At 38.4% G+C, this 20,693-nt stretch overlaps 2 protein-coding genes across 2 annotated transcripts in view; one reads left to right on the top strand and one right to left on the bottom strand.

Annotated features, from left to right (window-relative positions):
• Positions 1–11,057, top strand: part of LOC130413027 (elongation of very long chain fatty acids protein 2-like) — a 36,611-nt gene extending 25,554 nt beyond the window's left edge. Inside the window, 6 exon segments of the mRNA XM_056737907.1 lie at positions 9,344–9,531; positions 9,679–9,756; positions 10,326–10,497; positions 10,714–10,838; positions 10,930–10,949; positions 10,951–11,057. Of these exon segments, the coding sequence (XP_056593885.1) occupies positions 9,520–9,531; positions 9,679–9,756; positions 10,326–10,497; positions 10,714–10,838; positions 10,930–10,949; positions 10,951–11,056 (513 nt within the window). The 5' untranslated portion in view covers positions 9,344–9,519 and the 3' untranslated portion in view covers position 11,057.
• Positions 11,058–11,066: 9 nt separating this feature from the next.
• sycp2l (synaptonemal complex protein 2-like) overlaps positions 11,067–20,693 on the bottom strand; it is a 29,475-nt gene continuing 19,848 nt past the window's right edge. The window contains exons 28-33 of the mRNA XM_056737670.1: positions 14,521–14,624; positions 14,181–14,275; positions 13,951–14,050; positions 13,698–13,756; positions 13,402–13,501; positions 11,067–13,205 (exon numbers count right to left, since the gene is read on the bottom strand). Coding sequence (XP_056593648.1) covers positions 13,140–13,205; positions 13,402–13,501; positions 13,698–13,756; positions 13,951–14,050; positions 14,181–14,275; positions 14,521–14,624 — 524 coding nt within the window. The 3' untranslated portion in view covers positions 11,067–13,139. The remainder of the gene's footprint in view (positions 13,206–13,401; positions 13,502–13,697; positions 13,757–13,950; positions 14,051–14,180; positions 14,276–14,520; positions 14,625–20,693) is intronic.

The raw sequence follows: 20,693 nt of genomic DNA, 5'->3' as shown, positions 1-20,693 counted from the left end.
CACGTGAAGTTCACGGTCATCTCAAGGGGCATTCAGCATGTCATGACTTAGACAGCAAGCAGCAGCCCATCTTCTGTACACACACGCACACACACACACACACACACACGCGTGCACGCACAAACACACACACAAACACACACGCCCACACACACAGACACTCACACACAAAAAGTTTTTTTTTAAACGTAAAAGAAGAGAAAAGCGAGACGGTCCCTAAGCTAAGCGTGAATAAGAAACTGGAAAAGCGGATGCTTCGCGTTTTAAGGTGGAACGGATAGCGTCAATAAGAAACTGCGAATAAGAAGCTGGATTCAGCCTCGTCGGTAACACTACGTTCAATTAGCACTTATTACTGATTTAATGCACTACTGTGAGATAAGACGCTGCATCATGTGCTCGTCTAAATGAGTTAAGATTCGCCACGAGCTAGCAATATCATCACATTTACAACACTACAGTATTTATTTCTAAATACACAGCCAACAATATTAAATAACTTAATAAAGTAACTGTAAACTATAGCACCGCTGACTAAACCCAGCTAAAAGCTAGAACTAGTGGACCAATGGTGACGCAAAAGCCCGCTCTAATTACCATGAAACTCGAACTGCAGTTTTTGGAAAAGCAAGCGCAGAACGTGGAAAAACAAGCGAGGAAAAAAATAACGTATGCGTAGAAAAAGTTTAAATATTAGCAGAAAATATCAAAGGACACGGAAATTAGTAAAACAACCAAGGAGAACATTATTTCGGTTGTGATTTGAACAACTTTGTCTTTATATATTAATTTTGTCCAATATCATTCAAAATATGTTTAAAGTTCTGATTCACGGTTAAAAAATTTTGATTTACGCATATTATACTTTTAAATATGCCCGCAATAATTGTGGCGGGATTCTGATCCCATAGTCTTCCTCCCCGATGGGGAGCGCCTGCAAGTCCACCACTTGATCCCGGAACGCACCCAAGAGAACAGCGGGACATGCCGCGCTGGAGATTGCTCAGTCCTGAAAAGGACCTTTTTTAGAAAAAATCTCTTAACACCTCCGGAACCGCCGAGACGCCCAGGGGAAGGTCACTGCAGGTAGGGACGATCCGCTGCTCTACATCGTAGATCCGGCAATGTAGAAGAAGAAGAATTCATTGAATTTGTTTTGTTCGTTGTCATGACTCATGAGCGAAGGCTCTGAAGAACAAAAGGTAAATGAATGCTGCACTCTGACCAATGAAATTTGCATGCCGGTCTCCGCCCCCGGATGTAAAGGATGCCGGCATGCAAATTTAATTCGCCAAATTTCATTGGCCTTTTCTATAGTAGTCAGAGTTTATTGGTTCTCAAGGGCCAACCCCATCTGTCGTTCTCGACACAACGTCGAGAGACCGACAGAAAGGGAACATTTGTTATTAGGGCCACTGTGCCTTAAGAGCAACTTTTAATAATTTTAATAATAGATCAAAAGATTGTCCTCATTTTCATGTAAAAATAGAGGTATTACAATCAGAGATGGGAACAAGTCACATATGGTCAAGTCCAAGCAAGTCTCAAGTCTTAACCATCAAGTCTCGAGTCAAGTCTCGAGTCACAGTTTAGACAAATCAAGCAAGTCAAGTCAAGTCAAGGGTTCACCCTAAGCAAGTCAAGTCGAGTCCTTATAGGTTTCAAGTCAAGTCAAGTCAAGTCAAGTCGCAGTACTAAAATAAACAGAGGTTAATTTTAAGATACATGTTTATTTTTGCACAGAAAAGATGAACTTATATAAATACATTATGTATCTTATTCACATTGCTATATATATGGATTATATGCATATCTGTGAATAATTAATATCTGAAAATAAAACTGTTGCTTACACAAAAGAAATCTAGTCTGAAATGTATAATACAATCTAATTCAATTTAATTGAAACGTCTACACAGAAATGGAAATACTTGTAAATCTGACAGAATGACTTAAGGCTTAAGCATTTATACAGGCTATGAAGCTTATAAACTAAGAATTGTGATTGAAAACTTGACTATTGTATGTTTTAAGTATATGATGCTGTAATACTTGTGCTGTCCATTAATGTGAACAGTAGGCCTATAGGGAATTTGCAATTTATGGGAATCCCGGATCATTTTATTGACTTCGATATTGAATCCTGTTTATCAAAATGAACGGATCTTTTTCATTTCGGTAGAATATAAATAAAATGTATGTTAATATAGCCCAGTGATGAAGTTATGATGCTTAATCGTCATCTCTGCGGTGGACGCGCAATATGCACGTTTCATACGTAATATATAATTTGAGAACATTTGTTTTCTATTTGAACTCGTTTCATTATTTTACAGCACAAAATGTTTTGTTGTTATTGCGAGTATAAAAAAATGTAGACAGTTAACAGATTCGAACAATGAAATTATTCTCGTCAGTATGACCGAAACGTTTTTAAAGAGTTTTTTAAATCCAAGTGATCTCACCGGCGCGTCCATGTCAGCCGGTCATGCAGTAGGCTATATAAGCGAGCTGCTATTCAGCTTCCACACAAAGTCCACACAAACACTTGAACATGCGCACATTTAATATAGACATTAGCCTACGTGTAATACAGAGAAGCCCTTCTTTATTTTAAGATGATTTTAATGTTTTAAGAACATACAAATTCGGGCTACGCCGTTATAGCCAGATTCCCCAATTCATCCGATTATGAGATGTAGGCCTTTATTTTTCACGGTCCACTTCAAAGTCCTTATAGCCAGGGGATTCTAGGATTTTCATTTTAGGGGGGCTCAGCCCCCGATAAGGGTATGATTAAAATGATTAAGTAATTACTAACCTTATTGCTATCCACTATTTCATTGTATTCCCTGTATTTCATATATGGGAGTAGGAGTACTGACTGAGCCATATACTGTCAGGTCTCTCTGGTCTAGCGTCTGTGAGATTGTTACACTTATTCCTGGTTGGGGTTGTCGAGCATGTGGGGTTTTGTTATTCCTAGTCTTTCAGTTTATTTAGTGTCTGCATTTCATCCACTCACCTCGTTACCTTGTTTACTTCCTCATTATTAGTTAAGACTCTGCACCTGGGTTTCCTGATTTTTCCCAGCTGTTCCTTGTTTTCTTCTAGCCCAATTGTCCTTATATTCCCCTTGTCTTCTCTTGTCCGTTGTCAGTCCGTTTTGGGCATTACCGAAGGTTATCCTGTCCTGTCCTGTCCTGTCCTGTCCTGTCCTGTCCTGTCTTGTCTTGTCTTGTCGTGCCCTGGCTGATTTTCAAATCAATAACAGTTTGTCTTGTCTAGGCTCCTGAGCTGAGTTACTGCACCAAGTTCCTACCTCTGTCTTGCTCACTGTCAACACTCCTAAAGTCCAGGATCTCATCTCTAGCTGCAAGGGAACTTACTTCATCCTCCTAGGGAATCGATCTGTGCTCCCGGGACTTCGGCAGAGTCACTGTGGGTGACTTTCTCTCCTCTCAAGGAACACCATTACAGTGGAGGATTCTGGCCACGTCGACGGACTTACGTTTGCTATTTTTCCTGCCTTCAGCGGGTGGATTTTCCCTTGGCCCTCGTGGGCGGAATTACGTCCCTTTACCTGCCATCAGCAGGAGGATTTTTGTTGGCCCTCGTTGGGTGGATTTATCTTTTCATTTTTGCGGATTACCTTGACTGAACTCCCTTGCTGTTCCTCACTTCAAGGAGTAATTCCCTGTTTTGTTTTCGGCCGAGCGCTCGAGCCTTTTTGTGACTTTTCCAAGTTCCCATTGTTGTCAGATTCCTTGTCAGATCTACTGTTGTTTGTTCCCTGCCGGGAAAATTATTAAATATTCAGCTACCTGCACTTGACCCGTGAGTCGTTCCTAACATATACAACACTGTAAAAAAATTGAAACTTTTTGATGTGACCAGTCACTAGAAAATTTGAGTTGGGAATGTAGATTCTTTTTTACAATGAAGACTTCCTGATTCATTATTGAAAATACAAACACAAGTATACACGTTTCGAGTACAAACACAACATTTTACTGTTTGCATTTCTATGTTCAGATAGAAACCATAAATAACATTTTTTTTTTTAACAAAATAAAATAAACTTTTAACCAGAAAATAACATAAAAGCCATAAACTTTGACTATCTATATCAGCAATATAAACAACACAGGTATGATGCTGAACAATGGATTAAGTGGGGGCTGTGGTTAACTATCAGAAGGAATAAAAAAAACAAGTGAACATGAAGCAGCTTGTGAAACACAGGGACAAAGTTTTTGCAGCCCAGTTACTGGTCTTTCATTGGGAGCATCTTCTCTCCTTAAGAGTAGCAAACCTGTTGATAATCGTATCATGGTCCAATTGCTCAACTGCATCTTTCTCAATGGCCATAACTGCCAGTTGATGGAGCCTGCTCTGACCCATTGTTCTCCTTAGCCAGTTTCGGAGACGACGAAGAGCACTGAAAGACCTCTCGCACGAACAGCTGCTCACAGGTACAGTGAGGGCAACCTGGATGACAGATTTCAGTGATGGAAACATTTCAGAATCCAGCAGGTTATAAAGTGAAACCATGTCCTATGGAGCTGCACCAGCCTGCTTTTTACGAATCAAAAAGTGCCTTGCTACCATGACTTCCTCTTTCTTCATATTAATGTTGTAGTGGTGTGCTAGTTCTTCTAAATCTGGCACAGAAAGGAAGTTTTTGGACACTGGACTACATGCTTGAATACCTTGAAGCAATGCAGCATTTACAGCAGAAAAACGGTTCTCCAGTTCAGTTATCATTCTATCCAGACATGGATATAGTAACTTTGTTTTGACTTGTTCGGCATCTGTGCTGATTCTCCTACGTGCACCATAAGTTGTTTCAACAACAAAATCATCCATCCTTTTTTCTTCTGTCTCTGGGTAGAAAGTTGCTCCTCATCTACAATATGATTATCTTCACACACTGCCTTTGCTCTAGCATATATATCTGCAGCAGTGGAATCACTACGTTTCTGCTTTAAGGAGTCACACATAGCATCTTTGTATGCCACTGCTTGGGGAAGGTCAATGGTCTCTTTTTGGAGATATTTGTGCAAGCCTGCCACTACAGATAAGGAGATCCTTGAAAAGAGTCAACAAATATACAAATGAGAATTTGCAGATTTTTGTTTTCAACCCCACTGCAGTAGCTGTATTGATGGCAGAGAGGCAATCAATGATGGCAGGAAAATTTTCAAGCACAGCATTCACTGATCGAAGCTGGCACGCCCACCGTGTGTTGGACAGCTGCACCAGTTCACATGGTTGCAATCCTAATTTTGTTTGAGCTTCTTTAAACTTGTGGTGGCTGACCAGGGAAACACTAAAGAATGAATACAGACTTTCCAACAGGCTAAAGAACTCTGCAGCCTCCGTAATCCCTCTGCAGGTGTGGCACAATACGAGATTCAACTCATGGGCATAACAGTGAACATATATAGCCTCAGGGTGCCTCTCCCTGAACAGAGACTGAACACCTCCAGCTGCTCCACTCATAACTGCTGCTCCATCGTATGTCTGAGCAACACACTTCAATTGAGCAATTCCTTCTTCTTGTAATTTTCCCTCTAATGCTTCTGTTATTGACTTTGCGTCGAAACTTCTCAGTTCTGTCAGGGACAGGAATCTCTCTTTAACTGTTCCCTCAATTACATACCTCACACAAATTGCTAGCTGTTCAGTGTGTCCATCTCTGGCCTCGTCTGCCATAATGGCAAACATTTTTGACTCATGCATTTCTTTGATAAAAGTTGCTGTCACCTCTTTCGAGCAACACTCTATCATTTCATTCTGACTGACTGGGGAGAGGTAGGTGCTGTTTGATGGGGGTGTGTAATGCTGCAAGAAAGGATCAAACTTCTGCAAAAGCCCCATGCATTCCAAGAAGTTGCCCTTATTATGACTTTCTGCTGCTTCATCATGACCCCTTAATGGAAGCCCTTGCTTCCCCAACATGCAGGTCACAGCCGCAACACGTCGCATATACTCCCTTCTTTGTCTAATTCCATCAGCATTTGCTGATTCAATCTGCTGTATAACATTTCCCTTTAATGCACTAGCTTTGTAACTTCTCCAGGAGACAATACAATCCTTGTGGGACTGAGTCCCCTCATGTTTGTGAAATGCATTGAGTGCCTTTTTCCAGTTTTTGTATCCACTACTCACAAATACTTCATGCTTCAAGTTTTTACCAAAAACACGGCAAGCAAAGCAAAAGGCAGAATCTGTCTTCTGTGAGTACTCAAGCCAAGCAAAAGTTTGAAACCAGTTTGGCTGGAATGATCTTTTTTGTAAGACAAAGTTCTCCTGGGGATAATAGTGTAATTTTGCCTGTTTTGGGCCTGTGTCCTTTTCACCTAAGTCAAACTGATGGTGCAGCTGCTGTCTGTGCTTCATCTGACATTTCTTTCTCTGTATGCCTGTCCTCTCTCTCCTGACTCATGTCATCCTCTTCTTCATGCTCTCTCTGTCCCTGTACTGTGACAATCACGTACAAATAGGAGTTTGGTAACTAAAGAAATCGTAAATTCGTTTGTATTTATTAACTGACCAGACAAATTATCCATAACATCTCTGTTCATTTTCTCACCTGGATCATGATCTCTGATCTCTGTTGTGCCTTCTTTAATCTGCTCTTCCTCCACTTCATTCTCGTTTTGCACTGACTTTTCTGAGAAACCAAAACATTTATTTCAGTTCAGTTGACCGAAAGACAATTAATAATTTCTTGTTGAGTTCCAATAATGTCAGGACATTCATGTGTATCCTTTGACGATACCACTGCTTTTTCTTATGAAATGTACGTGGAATTGGCAGACAATTAAAACAACATAAGGATTCAATGATTGCATCTTGGGAACACAGTGGTATTGTGTGTGAGAGTCTACGTTCTATTCTCACCTGACTGTTGCTCATTTGCAGACCTACTCCCGCACGACAAGAAAAAATGTTGTGTATCCATCTACATTGAAATATACATTTTTATATTTTTTTTACTTTTTAGCCTTTATAATCAACAATACAGTTGGTTATACATCAAGGCACCCCCTGAAAATGTATTTCATTTCAAATAATTTAACTAACCAGCTAATATTAATTAAGAATATAGACAAAACATGTATTAATGTAATTGTCTATTGCAATATGTTTAATCTGTTCTATATTTATTTGTATTCATTAAAATTAACAACATGAATTATCAATTTGCCACTTCTATAAATCAATTACTTAAAAAAAACAAATCCCTTTACTCTACTCTCTCTTACTCGAATGTATCATGATACACTAATGATTCATTATTACTTAATACGAAAAATGTATTTAATAAAACAAAACAAAATGATGTTTCTCCCTCTGTGCCATTTGCTTTCAGAATTCTCCATTTAACCATTTCTGTGCATGGATGCATAATTTATGGCGAGATACACAACAATATGTTTTCAATTTTAAAAATTAAATTAAAATAAATCATGATCGTTTTCTAAAGTATGTTTGCATGGGTGTTAATCGCTTCATTTTTGTTGGATGAAAAAAACACTATCACACTGTGATAAGGGATAAACGCAGCGAAGACGTACAGGTATTGGATGAGAAAGCGAACAGTGTATTGGTCCAGTGACATTATGTAAACTGCAATTACAAGAACTGCACCGATGCAGATCAGATGTCATATCATAGCAATCTATCAATAAATGCACACACACACCTTGTACTGTCTGATGTTCGTCGCTCCGCTCGGCGCCCCTGCGGATTGAATATCGCGCTGAATCCATGCAGACTTAGATCAGGGGAGGAGCCGAAACTTGACGCAGCGCGCCGCCGTTTCAAATTAGTTTTTAAAGGGGACAGAAGCGATCACAAATTAACTAAGCTAATACTTTTTTAGGGGGGCTGGGCAGAAGTTTAGGTGGGCTGAAGGCCACCTAAAAAGGGCCTAGTGACGCCTATGCTTATAGCCAAACGTGACTATCTGTGGAGCTCGACTGTTGTCCGCCATTGTAACGGCCACAACTGTTTCAAGCCGCCAGGCGCATGCGCAGTTTCCTCTCTATCGTAACTGCTCTACAGTAATTGGCCGTTACACCGTTTGAGGCGGATTGAGTTGAGCAGCGTTAAAGGGACAGGCGCTGTAGTGCTGCTGAGTCACAATAATTATTTTAACTAATTTCATTACTTTACAAAGTTCAAGTCATCGTCGAGTCTTCCATTTAAAGTCAAGTCAAGTCGCAAGTCACTTGCTCTCAAGTCAAAGTCAAGTCAAGTCATTTTCTTACTTCTGTCAAGCAAGTCGCAAGTCCTGAAAATTGTGACTCGAGTCCCCCACCTCTGATTACAATTGCATCTGCTTTTTCCGCGACAAAAAACTTGAACCGAATGTCTTCCATTGCTGACGTTTGCAGCCCAATAACACAAGGAGATTCAGGAAATGTCCGGCTTGCCTGCACTTTTTTGACTCCTCCCCTTACTGCAGCCCCCTACTCTTGTCTTCATTTTAGGCGAGGCAAGGTTCATCACAAACGAGCCTATTCATTTCACTGTCAAAATCATTCATGGTGTTTGTTTTCAACAGCAAATTTTGACTTGTCATTTGGTGTAATGCCACATGATTGGCTGGTTAGATTTGTCCATCACCACACAGCCCCCATTTAGAACAATGTCTATTTACTGTCGACACATATGTATTGTAACATTTGAATATGAGTTTAGTATGCAGAGGGTCATTATGCAAATGCCAAAAACTTGTAAATAGCCTTAGCCTTAGTGTGTGACAAGATGCTTGACAATTTTCTCTAAAACGGAATTTCTGTCACAAAATTTACTAATAGATATAAAAATATTGGGCCATATGGGTCTGTGAAACTACTGATCTAAGAGAGGTTTCTCAGATTTTGCACTCAAAATGGTCTTGTCAAGACATCTTGCCGTTGTGTTAACAACCCATCTTATCTGTCTGCAAGTGACAACATTCATCAAGATAAAATGAAGGCCAAAACATTACAGTACGGCACATCTGATATACATTTTTGTTCTTCATTTCACCAAGCCCCTATTACAACAATTTCTCAAATGGTACGAAGAGGATTAAGTACTATCACAACAATGTGAATGTGAGTCATGTGATTCAGTATTCTTGCAACACTCTTTGATAACACAGACAGTTGACCTCCAGATAAACCAAAACATAACCAAAGTCCAGTTCTAACTAAAAAAAGACAGAAGCATTTTTTTCATACTAAAAAGAGGACCTTGAGGATGTCTTTTTGAACTTTTTGAACTTTCTGGACACTGCTTTTCTTCTGTCGTGTATGTAATGCATGTATGTTTTTGATGTTAGATATTCGAGTGAGAGGATGGCTCCTGCTGGATTCCTATACACCGACCTTTTTGCTCACCATCACCTACCTCTTAACTATCTACCTGGGAACAAAATATTTGAGAAACAGACCAGCACACTCACTGAAAAATGTCTTGCTGATTTACAACTTCTCTGTTACACTGTTGTTGTTCTACATGCTGATTGAGGTAAGCAAGCACACAGTATGTGTGTGGTAGTGTCTCACAATATAAAATAAAAGGTAGTGATGTATCTGTCAGTGCTGGTGTCCAATATGCTCTCAGCAACCTGTGCCTAATGTTCTGTGTTTCCATGTTTATATATGTGTTTGGTAGCTGATATCAGCAGTCTGGTCTGCAGGTTATCGTCTTCAGTGTCAGGGATTGTATGAAGCTGGTGACACAGACATCAGGGTGAATAACGGTCACGTCAATATGATCCAACATCTCTGAAGAATGTTTGTGCCACAAAGAATTGAGGCAATGGTGAAGCTCTGAAGCCAAAGTGACATCATCTGGGTTGACAAAATGAAATGCAGTAATGCAAGTCAAATTAGAAATGGATTGACTTAATTAAAGACAAGTTTGGGATTCCATATTTGTTGGTCCATAATCCATACTACACAGGCAGCATAGAGAACGAAAACAATATGGATAACACAAAATGATGTTCTCCAAGAACACATACTCCTTGATATGTTTCAATTCAAAATTATGGGCACAGTGCTAATGCTGTGCTAATGAATCCAGTGTGAAACAGGTGCAAGTCTAGCTCAATTAGATCCTGTGGACTGCAATTTAATAATTTAGTGATTCAGTCTTAACACCGCTTTACATACATTACAGTAATGTCTTGGAATATATTTGAGGGGCTTTTCAAAAATGTATGTGATTATTTGTGATTTAATTCATTTCAATCTTGACATACGGTCATCTTGTTCTATTAAAATTTGTGCAGAGCTAATATATTTTCACATGGATAGGTAGCAAAAGTTCTCTGGTGGTGTTATTTTTCCAAGCTGATTGAGTTCCTGGACACCATCTTCATTGTGTTCAGGAAGAAAAACAGTCAGATCTCTTTGCTGCATGCGTATCATCATGCCTCAATGTTTAACATCTGGTGGTTTGTCCTCAACTGGATACCCTGTGGACAAAGTAAGTCTGAAGGACATATCAAGCATATTGATACAATACTGGTGTAAGAAAACACATTTTGGTGTAAAGCTCCTTTGTTTAAACACATTTCTTTGTTCAATAAATATTCAAGGTAAATCGGATGAATTATGAAGTATCCAGTACACTGTTTGCATGAACTTAATGTTCACTTGAGACGCAGTCATCTAAACGTTTACATTGAACATCTTTGTCCAGGTTTCTTTGGGCCGATGCTATACAGTGTCATACACATTCTCATGTATTCTTACTACGGTCTGTCCACCATCCCATCCATGCAGAAATATCTGTGGTGGAAACGATACCTCATCCAGGCTCAACTGGTCAGTGCATAACCCCGCGTTACTTTCTCAACACACTGTTGCGCTGTGTTAGAGGAGGAATATAATGTTTTGTTCTTGTTCTGTCACACAGGTTCAATTTGTTTTGATTATAACACACGGTAAGTGCATGGATCGTTCCTAGTGGTTTCCCTCTGGGCTGTCTGAAATTTCAGACTTTCTACATGGTCACACTTGTGATCCTATTTGTCAACTTCTAATTGCAGGTTAGATATGCACACTTTCTTAATTTTACAGATTACATATGTTACAGATCCAATTCTTCTGCATAAAACCTTTTTTACTCGATACTGCTCTTGTAGGGTCAATTGGTAAAGTGCAGTGCAAAGTGCATGGGACTGTGCCCAGGGAACACAGACACTGATAAAAAAAGTATACTTTCGATATCATGTGATTTAGATGAACGCGTAAACGCATAAATGAAAGTGTAGCGTTTCATTTCAAATATATAATAATACTGTTTCGAACAGAGAAATTATTTCACATTATTCCATTCCATTCCATTTTCTACCGCTTATCCAAACTACCTCGGGTCACGGGGAGCCTGCGCCTATCTCAGGAGTCATCGGGCATCAAGGCAGGATACACCCTGGATGGAGTGCCAACCCATCGCAGGGCACACACACTCACTCATTCATTCACTCACGCACTCACACCCTACGGACAATTTTTCCAGAGATGCCAATCAACCTACCATGCATGTCTTTGGACCAGGGGAGGAAACCGGAGTACCCGGAGGAAACCCCCGAGGCACGGGGAGAACATGCAAACTCCACACACACAAGTCGGAAGCGGGAATCGAACCCCCAACCTGGAGGTGTGAGGCGAACGTGCTAACCACTAAGCCACCGTGCCCCCCTATTTCACATTATACTGTACATAATTTAGTTTAAACTTTTCAAAATGTTGGAACCACATGGATAATCTTAGCCTCCAATTAATCCCCAGTTCAGCGCACATGCTGGCTTTTCTGTGCTTGATCCCATAACTGTCAGTCTGTTTCCATATCTTAATCAACAAATGCCATTCCTCTGCAGACATACAGAAAGAAGAGGCTGGAAAGTGACAGAATGACAAAGACTGGATGAGATCTTAAGAACATCAATCATTCAAATGGGCTTTTATATTCTCTAAATGGATCAAATTTAAAACGGAAAGCACAGTGAATACTTTCTCAATCCAGTTATGTCGAACACTGGTGAAATAGCAGCTATAATCATCTGTAATTGAGTCCTTTTATTAGAATAGGAATTTTTAAACTTTTTTATTTTTGTTTTATACATTCCTGTCAAGTCTTGACACTATGAGCTGGATAAGTGGCATACACAACATTTTAAATGGAGGCAGTTCAAAACCACAGGTCCAGATGTTCTTCAAAATAAATTACAAAATAGTATTAAGCCTCTTAAGCTTGTGTCTCGCTGATGAGAAATATTTAGTAAATTCAATTAAATATTAGTAAATTTTCCTTAACCTCCATGTCCAGCCATTGTTTAACAGAAATGCCTTATATGAATTGTTTTACCTGATAAGCTGTAAAACGGTTTGCTGCTGCAGAATGTGTTAACTATAAATATATTATTTAAAGTAATCATTTTAGACTAATTTTAACCAGTTGGATTAGTTCACAGCCATTGAAAACCTGGAAATGTTAGGGATTTGAAAAGGAATGCGAGTTTATAGATTCTGAAGTTTTGTGTTTATTTCTTTAAGCAGCGTTTCTCAGTTCCAGTCATCACCCCCCAGAATGCTTTAGATGTCTTCCTATATAAAACACCCAATTCAACTCATCAGCTAGATACTGTGAAAATCATCTTTGACATGACTTGTTCGAGGACATGCAATGCCATGCAGACAGATCGCAAACGACAGTGCCACGAGAGCAATTCGAGGACTATGTATGCTTGCTCTCACTGTGATTTCACACAAGATCGGTCTGCGCAGCGCTACATAAAGTTGATCACTCCCTTATTTGAGGCATTTAAAACAGTGTTAGGTAAAGATGCAAACTTTACATAAGGTGCAAATTACGTTGAGAATTGTACATGGTTTATAGACAGCTTAATTGACTAGTACATTAGAACTGAAGATAAATGAATGTCTTATCTAAATAAAATAAAGCACTTCAAATAATTGTACCAGATAAACCTGCTGCTTTTTGTTTTTATTATAATTCCTGACCTTAATTGACACAAAGTGCATGACTTTCTTCAGTTTTTTTAATAAGGTGTAGACATCCCGGACAGACAGAAAGAAAAAAATGAATGAAAAACAATAGCAGTCTTAGGAGGACATAACCTCTGCGTTCGATTGTTCTGGAGGACACTGGGAGGCCTCGAGATCTGCAAGCTGAAGGCAAGAAGACATCTGAATTCTCTACACATTGAGATCAGAGCGAGCATGTATAGTAGTTGTTAATAAGAGCACACAGTACATTGTAACAAATATTACCTCATGCCATGAAAAAAAGCCATATCTCGAAGTCTGAAGTCTAAAGTCTAGACATTGCGCTGGCAAATGAGAGTTGAAAAAAAAAACTGCTTACCAAACTGACATTAGCCTCTTGGTTCTCTGATCGACCGTATGAGGCAACAGCACTTTCTTGAGGGACGGTCAGAGAATCCAACCTGACATTGAACACAGAGCTCAGAACACAAAACAAACACCATTTCTGCAGTATAGTGAATGTGTACAGTGGAAGACAAACAGATTTTTATAAATGCATCAATCACCTGGATAGCCTACCAAAGGTTAGCCCATATACAGTGAGCACAGCACTAAAACAAGTTTCAAGTTTGTAATCCAATCCTAACAAAGGCAAACAAATTTATAGTTTTGTACCTCTTCTGCTGTCGATCACAGAAAGCTCGAACTGTATTCGACTCTGACTGCCAGAAATTCTGAAACATAAACACGATCTATTACTAAGAGATCAGCACTGACTTCTGCTATTAAATATCCTGTGTTCACAGAAGCAAATTCTTTTCAGTTTGCATTCAAGGACATAATACACATTTAACAGGATTGTGAAAACTATCCTGGATTTAAAAGCATGTGGAGAATGTGCCCGTTTTAGTGAGCAGTGGAAACAGACCACGGTTTCTTTCTCGATGGTTTTAAGAGACAGACAGTCCTGCTCCAAACACTCCAGCTGCTGCACCACACTGTTCTGAAAATGCTCCAAATGTAACAATCTGTGTGTAGACACATAAAACACTGACATTACTTTAAGTTAAGTGATTAAAACACCACTGCTTTCTTTTCATCTGCAATGTACACACTGTGAAAACAGGCTGCTGAATGTTCATGCTGTGCTCTCTTTACCTTTGACTGTGTACTGTTCCCAAGAGAGAGGTCACATTTCTCTGACAGTCTGTTAGGGACTGCATTGATCTAGCTTCAATTCTTTTATACCTGCTCTGAAGCACACAGAACAGAGTCCAAATATATACAACTGTTAAAGGAATAGTTCCCATGATCATTTTACTTCATTTTTAGCTGCAGACGATTACAGACATGCTGATACACCTTCCTATATAGGCCTACAGCACAATTGTCTAAAACAAGTTAAATTAACTGGTTTATACACATGCAACTCGCAGACAGTCTGAAATGGTGTGAGACAGACAGATAGCTTGTTTGGTAGCTTTTGCTTGGTACTCACAGAAAAATGAGCTTTCAGCTGAGTCTTAAAGGAGTTAAACGCTGCTCTGACACCTGCACCCAATTCTTCTTCGGACTCATCCTCCAACACTTTAGTAACTCTCTCTACACACACGCACACGCGCGCACACACACACACACGTTTTCATTAGGATTCAAGTCACTCTCTTTGTCTGGCCAAGAGTAGCAGCAAACAAAAGCTGCTTTTCTAGAAGAGTTTCAGGAAAAAAAAAATCTGAAGTGATGGTGGTTAAAAACTTACTGAAATAACAACAAATCTCTTGTGTGTATCTGTGGTAGAAAACCTGCAGAGTGTGACATGGCATTTAGTACCAGTTACGTTCCTTCTACCGATAAAATTAAATTATTGTAACTTGTTTAGGCATTAACAAAAGCAGAAAATCCTTGATATGTTTCTGAAAGGATGCGCCTCCTTTTATTCATACTGTATGTGATATTGAAACGATGGTCCTTGTTATTCAAAAGCTGTCATTTGCAGTATGGCATTTTTCCATGTGGTGGTGTTTTTCGCAAAACAAATATTTATAATATACAGTAATATACCATAAATATTACACTTAAAAAAATAGATCCTAAAGCATCTAGACAGTCCATAAGTAGAGGTGGTTTAATCAGGGTTTTGATAAAAGGCATGTCCTATATTTGGTTAACAGGGTTGCATACATGGCAAATTAAATTTAAAAACAATGTATTTAGCTTGGTCTCCTGAGGTGGACCAATATTATAAGACTAAACACATTTCACTGAAGAAAAAGACAAATTGCAAGCTTATTTTGAACCCTTTTTATTTACAATGCCCTTAATCTACACTCTAAAACTTTGTTTAGCAACTAACTGTAGACTTAATTACTACTAAATACTACTTTCCACAGTTCTCAATTTGAGATCAACTTTACTTAAAACAAGACAACGATTGAAGAACAAATGATTGATTAATGAATGTTTATGAAATTTATGTTTAAAACAAAATTGTAAATTAATTCTACTTTAAGTTACAAACCTGCTGCTCCAAAAAATGAATTGTAATGTAACTTTTGCTGTTGGAAACAATTTGATAAAACAAAAATATTTTGCCAAGTATTCAAGGCCCACACGTTAATATGTGGTCAAGCCACCTTTTTCTGCAATTGGGTACATGCTGTACACAAGTATCAAGGGCCATGCACAGACATTTTGAGGGGCAGTGACAAAAAAATTAATAAAAAATAAGGGGGCGCAATGGGTTGGGGCAGGAGAAGACCGCACATGCTCTTAGAAATGTCTTCCATCTTATCACACTGTAGAACTCAGTACAACATAAAATATAGATTTACATTATTTACTATCCTATGCTAAAGTACAACTCATTAAACATTTCAAGTAGCCAATATTGCATTTTGAATTTTTTTAAATAAATGTCAACATTATTTGCGTGTGCAAAAGTGATACTGACGCAGGAACATTGATAAATCAACAATTTGTAACATTGATTCAATGGTTTTCACGTGCTCTCTTGTTATCTGGGCTAAATAGTAAAACTTTATTTTACGCAGCCCTTGTTACACATGTTACATGTATTTACAATAGTACTATACATTATGCAACATTACACGTAACTACCCCACACCCTAACCCTATAGTAAGTACATGTAGTTAACTTTTTGGCAATTATTTTTGCCAGATTTTCTTCAGGTTGTTGAAGTAAGTGACACTTGTGGACTGCTATTTTTTTATTGTGCCTCAGTAGGTTCTCTTGCAGTATTTGCCTTTTTCTCACTCCATCTATTTATCCTTCAATTCTAACAAAATGGCCAGTCCCTGCTGATGAGAAGCATGCACACATCATGACGCTGCCATTATCATACTCCACCATAGGGATGGAGTCTCTTAAGAAATAGGAAGTGTTAGGTTATGTGTTTTTAGCCAAAATGCTGCAGCAAAACTGGAATGCGACAACCTCGATGATGTATATGGTCAACAAATACGACTTCCGGAGGACGCAGCCCAGAGCTGAATATCTGTGTTTAATTCTTATCATTTTACACGGGCTCGCGACGGGCACTGGCTTGCATGGTAAATGAGGGTCATGAATTGCGTCTCGATTAGCGCGAAAAAGATGTCAAAATGGCAGAGGTGGACAGTAATGAAATAAATGTACCTGATTTACTGTACCGGGAGACTGCATTCATTCATTTATTTATTTATAAATTAGATATTATTTATTAGAATGATCTTACTCGTTGTATAAACAACATGCACTGTGCTGTGTTCTAACTTATCTGTTTTCCTGTTTGCCCCTGTAAAGCTGCTTTGAAACAATACACATTGTGAAAAGCGCTATATAAATAAACTTGAATTGAAGTACTGTACTTAAGTACACTTTTTGAGTATCTGTACTTTACTTGAGTATTATTTTTTCTGAGTACTTCTACTTCTTCAATACATTTGAAAGAAAAAAATATCATACTTTTTACTACATTACATTTATAAAAAGGTCCCAAGTGGAAAATGGTTTCTATGCAGCGGGCTTCCCGGTGTGCGCAATTTATCTGGCTTGCGATCTGCCACGACGTTTTACTGTTGCCAAGTATTTCAGTTTTTCTAAGCTCGCCGTTTTCGGGCTAGCTTTGAATGGCCATTTGGTATTTTTTACGCGAATCTGGCAACTCCGTGATCTTCCCCGCTAAACTAATGTAAATGTAGGCACTGCTACACCGTTGATAACACTCTTAAAAGTAAGATAGAACAATAAAAGACTAAAAACGCACATTTTAAAGTGTGGTGTAATCATCTGTAAACATTGTCATGATAATGATCGGCATAACGGCTAAACAGTAAATAAGCTTCACACACACCTTGTACTACGCGTGCGTGTTAACTTCTGATCTGCTGCTATATCATTTAAAGTGATTTGGAAAATTAATGATCCTTTTACTGAAGTAACTATAGTTGAAGTATTTCTGTTGAAATAAAAACAAAAGAACCCTGCCCAAAATACAACATAAAATGTAATGGATTTGATGGTTATAATGGGAATTGTACTATGGATACTTCTTGTCTTTTATGTGATGGATTTTATGGTGGGATGCATGGGCGTAAATCTCATTTAATAGTAGGGGGGACAATACATATAAAATTTCTCAAGAGCAATTTTTGAAGGGGACACAAATGACACAGTCAAAATTGTACTTACTACGACACTAAGCGACAATATGCATCAGGTGTATAGGTGTTTCATGCAGACTTGAAGTCATATTATAACTGAATTGAAAGTGTGAACAATAAAGCTTTTTGCCATTTATATATATATATATATTTTGTCTTTGTTGTGAAGACAGGAACTACCCATGATACTACATGTTGACATTGAGTCACTTTTTAAACACTTAAACACTTTTAAAATCCTGATTTATACTGCAACATTGTTTGACAAAGTAAACGTACATCGACATCATTGAGTGGTTGTTACTTTCAGCTGGCTCCGCTAACAAACTTTGTTCATGTTCGAAACAAACTTAAATTCTGTGATGTAGCCTACTCGTTGATGAATCGCCCGAGATTCAGTAAACTGGATGTTTAGCTTATCCGCCGCGCACATACTGCACAAAATAGATGCTGAGAAAACGATCCACTCCAACTGAATCAAAGCTGTGCACCTTGTGTTGACGCTAGATATAGTCCCAACATCACAAAACTGTAACCGGTATGTTCGCGGCTGTGTGTGACACGGGAACTGAATGGCAGGATCGGTGGCTAAGTGTTGCGGTTAATGTTCACATCATGCAAGGTCGCTTAAAATAAAACAATGAATGTGAAACGGCTTCGGCGTGTTAGTTGCAGTGTGTGAAGTCCTATGTAACAAGCTAACGTTAACTAGCTAAGTAACGTTTTAATCGCTAACATAGCAGATTCATGGAAATACATCGTTAATCAGCATGTTTTGAAACAACTAATTTCTTTATGAATCAGCATCAACTACATTAAAGAGAATCACTTCATTTAAAGTGAATAAAATAGCCTTCTTACTGGAGTTAAACAACCACTGATGAACTGAGCCGCAAACCTGACATGAATGTGTTTTGCAATGCGCAGGTGAGATGAACGTGGAGCGCAGGCATTGGGCCAAACCATTGTGAGAGACAGGGGAGGGTGAACTCAACAGTTTCTAAATTTAAAACGCATTTTTGCTTTTGTATTTTCTACTAATTACGCAATTAGATTAGATTAACATCAATATATTTATGACAATAGCGAATTTAATTGATCGGGGGGGGGGGGGGACATGTTGCCTATGGTGGGATGGTAAATCTAATTGGTATAAAACCCAAAACACACAACAAAAGAGTAATTTCATTAAAAAATCTCATTCGAATTAAGAAATTCATTGTTTTTTTCCAGCACGGATGGTATTCACAATAAAACCACTGTATCCACAAATTTAACACTTTCTCTATATAGGAAATGAATCATCTTTAGTAAAAACACAGCAACTAAAAATACCATAGTTGCACTAGCTATAGTTTATGTTTGTAGTTAGGCTATGGTTATACAAATGGTTAAAAATCCAACAAACACGTGGCTTGTACACAAATTATAACTAAATATTAACGGAGTCTTAAATGCATAATGTAGACAGAGTACATAAGCTAATGATAGCATTATTCTTTTATTAAATTTAAGATGTGCTATTCACCTTCCCAAGGGCCGGATTATCCAATGGGCATTGTGGGCACAGGCCCAGGGGCCCATGCGCGCTTGGGGCACAAGCAAGGGGAAGAAAATTTGACATGTGTGAAAGAACATATTATAGCTGGAATCACAGCTTTTTATGGCGAGTTGTTTGATGATGTCGGGTCATGAACTGACGACAGAAACTGAAAATATGTCAATGAGAAAGGCTTTAAAATGAGTTGAAATACCATCGTGTTGTCTTAAATCTTAAAAGGAAAGACATTTATTTGGTGTCGTTTCCTTGCCAATAATGAATTTTATATTGATATAATGTTGATCAGTAACTGCCTACTTTACCAATATTTGGCCTTCATTATTAGATAATCCACAGTGCTTTTACATAAACACAAATATTATGATGTCGTAATTTATAGCCCAAGAAGTTTTCTTATAATACTCGTTAATAACGTTTTCTGTAACAGATTACACACTTGCATAAGAACGTGGGTCCCAAGGTGCTTGTTACACAAATAAAGATCAACAAATGGACAAACTGATCTTTTATTTTTAGAAAAAATTCAGATGAAAATATTTGATAACTGCACTTAATCCGGCGTGTTTGTGTTGAATTATGGAAGAATCTGATGTTAATAGAAGTGTGAATTGGTATAGTTGTGTTAGTGTGTGCTGCTTGCATGTGCCAGTGAGTTACAGTATGTATGGAAATGTCTAAATATTGTTGCTGCTGATCCATGAAGGCATTTTTGCAATCATGTGGTGTAAATCATGTGGGATTAAGGATGTGTACGGGTGTTGATATTGTCCTTCAGGTTGCTATAATAGTTTGTAATTTGTCAATGTAATCCTGCATAAAATAGAGGTGTTTCCTACACATAGAACCCTATAGGCCAATTCAAAACGTTATTGTGCACACGTGTGTCTCCATAAAACACTTGTGGCCAGGGACCTCCAAATTCAAGTTGAGGTCCGATTGTGGAGAGAAGTAGCGAATTATTTGTTATTTCCAAATACCCATTTTAAGAATTTATCTTAATTTAATTGTTAAGAAAGACTCTTTTCATTGGCGCGTTGTCCTATTTATAGGTTAAGTGTATGCCTAGGCCTATTTAGAGTGCTGAGATGTTACAGGGGACTTATTTTATTTCTTTGTTCCAACTTCGAAGTGGCCTGTACCCTACTATAGTCATGAATAAATTGTTAAAACATGAATAAATTACTCATTCTTGACAAAAGCTGTGTGTGTGCGCACATTTGAATAATGTTGGGCTGTAAATGGGTTTGGGCTTTTAAAAAGCTGTTAATCAAAATGAACTTGTCTGACCTAACTTTTTAAGGCCCGTCAAAACCCCATGCTGTAAAAGCACATGGATTTAAACTCTTCAAAAATGTGTTGTAAACACCCAGTCGGCTTGCTCTTGGTCATTACAGACCAGCTTAGCAGGGTTGCCAGATCTGTAAACCAAATCCAGTGGACAGTCAAAT

Source organism: Triplophysa dalaica, chromosome 23 (genome assembly GCF_015846415.1).
Source record: "Triplophysa dalaica isolate WHDGS20190420 chromosome 23, ASM1584641v1, whole genome shotgun sequence".
Taxonomy (NCBI): domain Eukaryota; kingdom Metazoa; phylum Chordata; class Actinopteri; order Cypriniformes; family Nemacheilidae; genus Triplophysa; species Triplophysa dalaica.
This window is presented reverse-complemented; position numbering and strand designations above follow the sequence as displayed.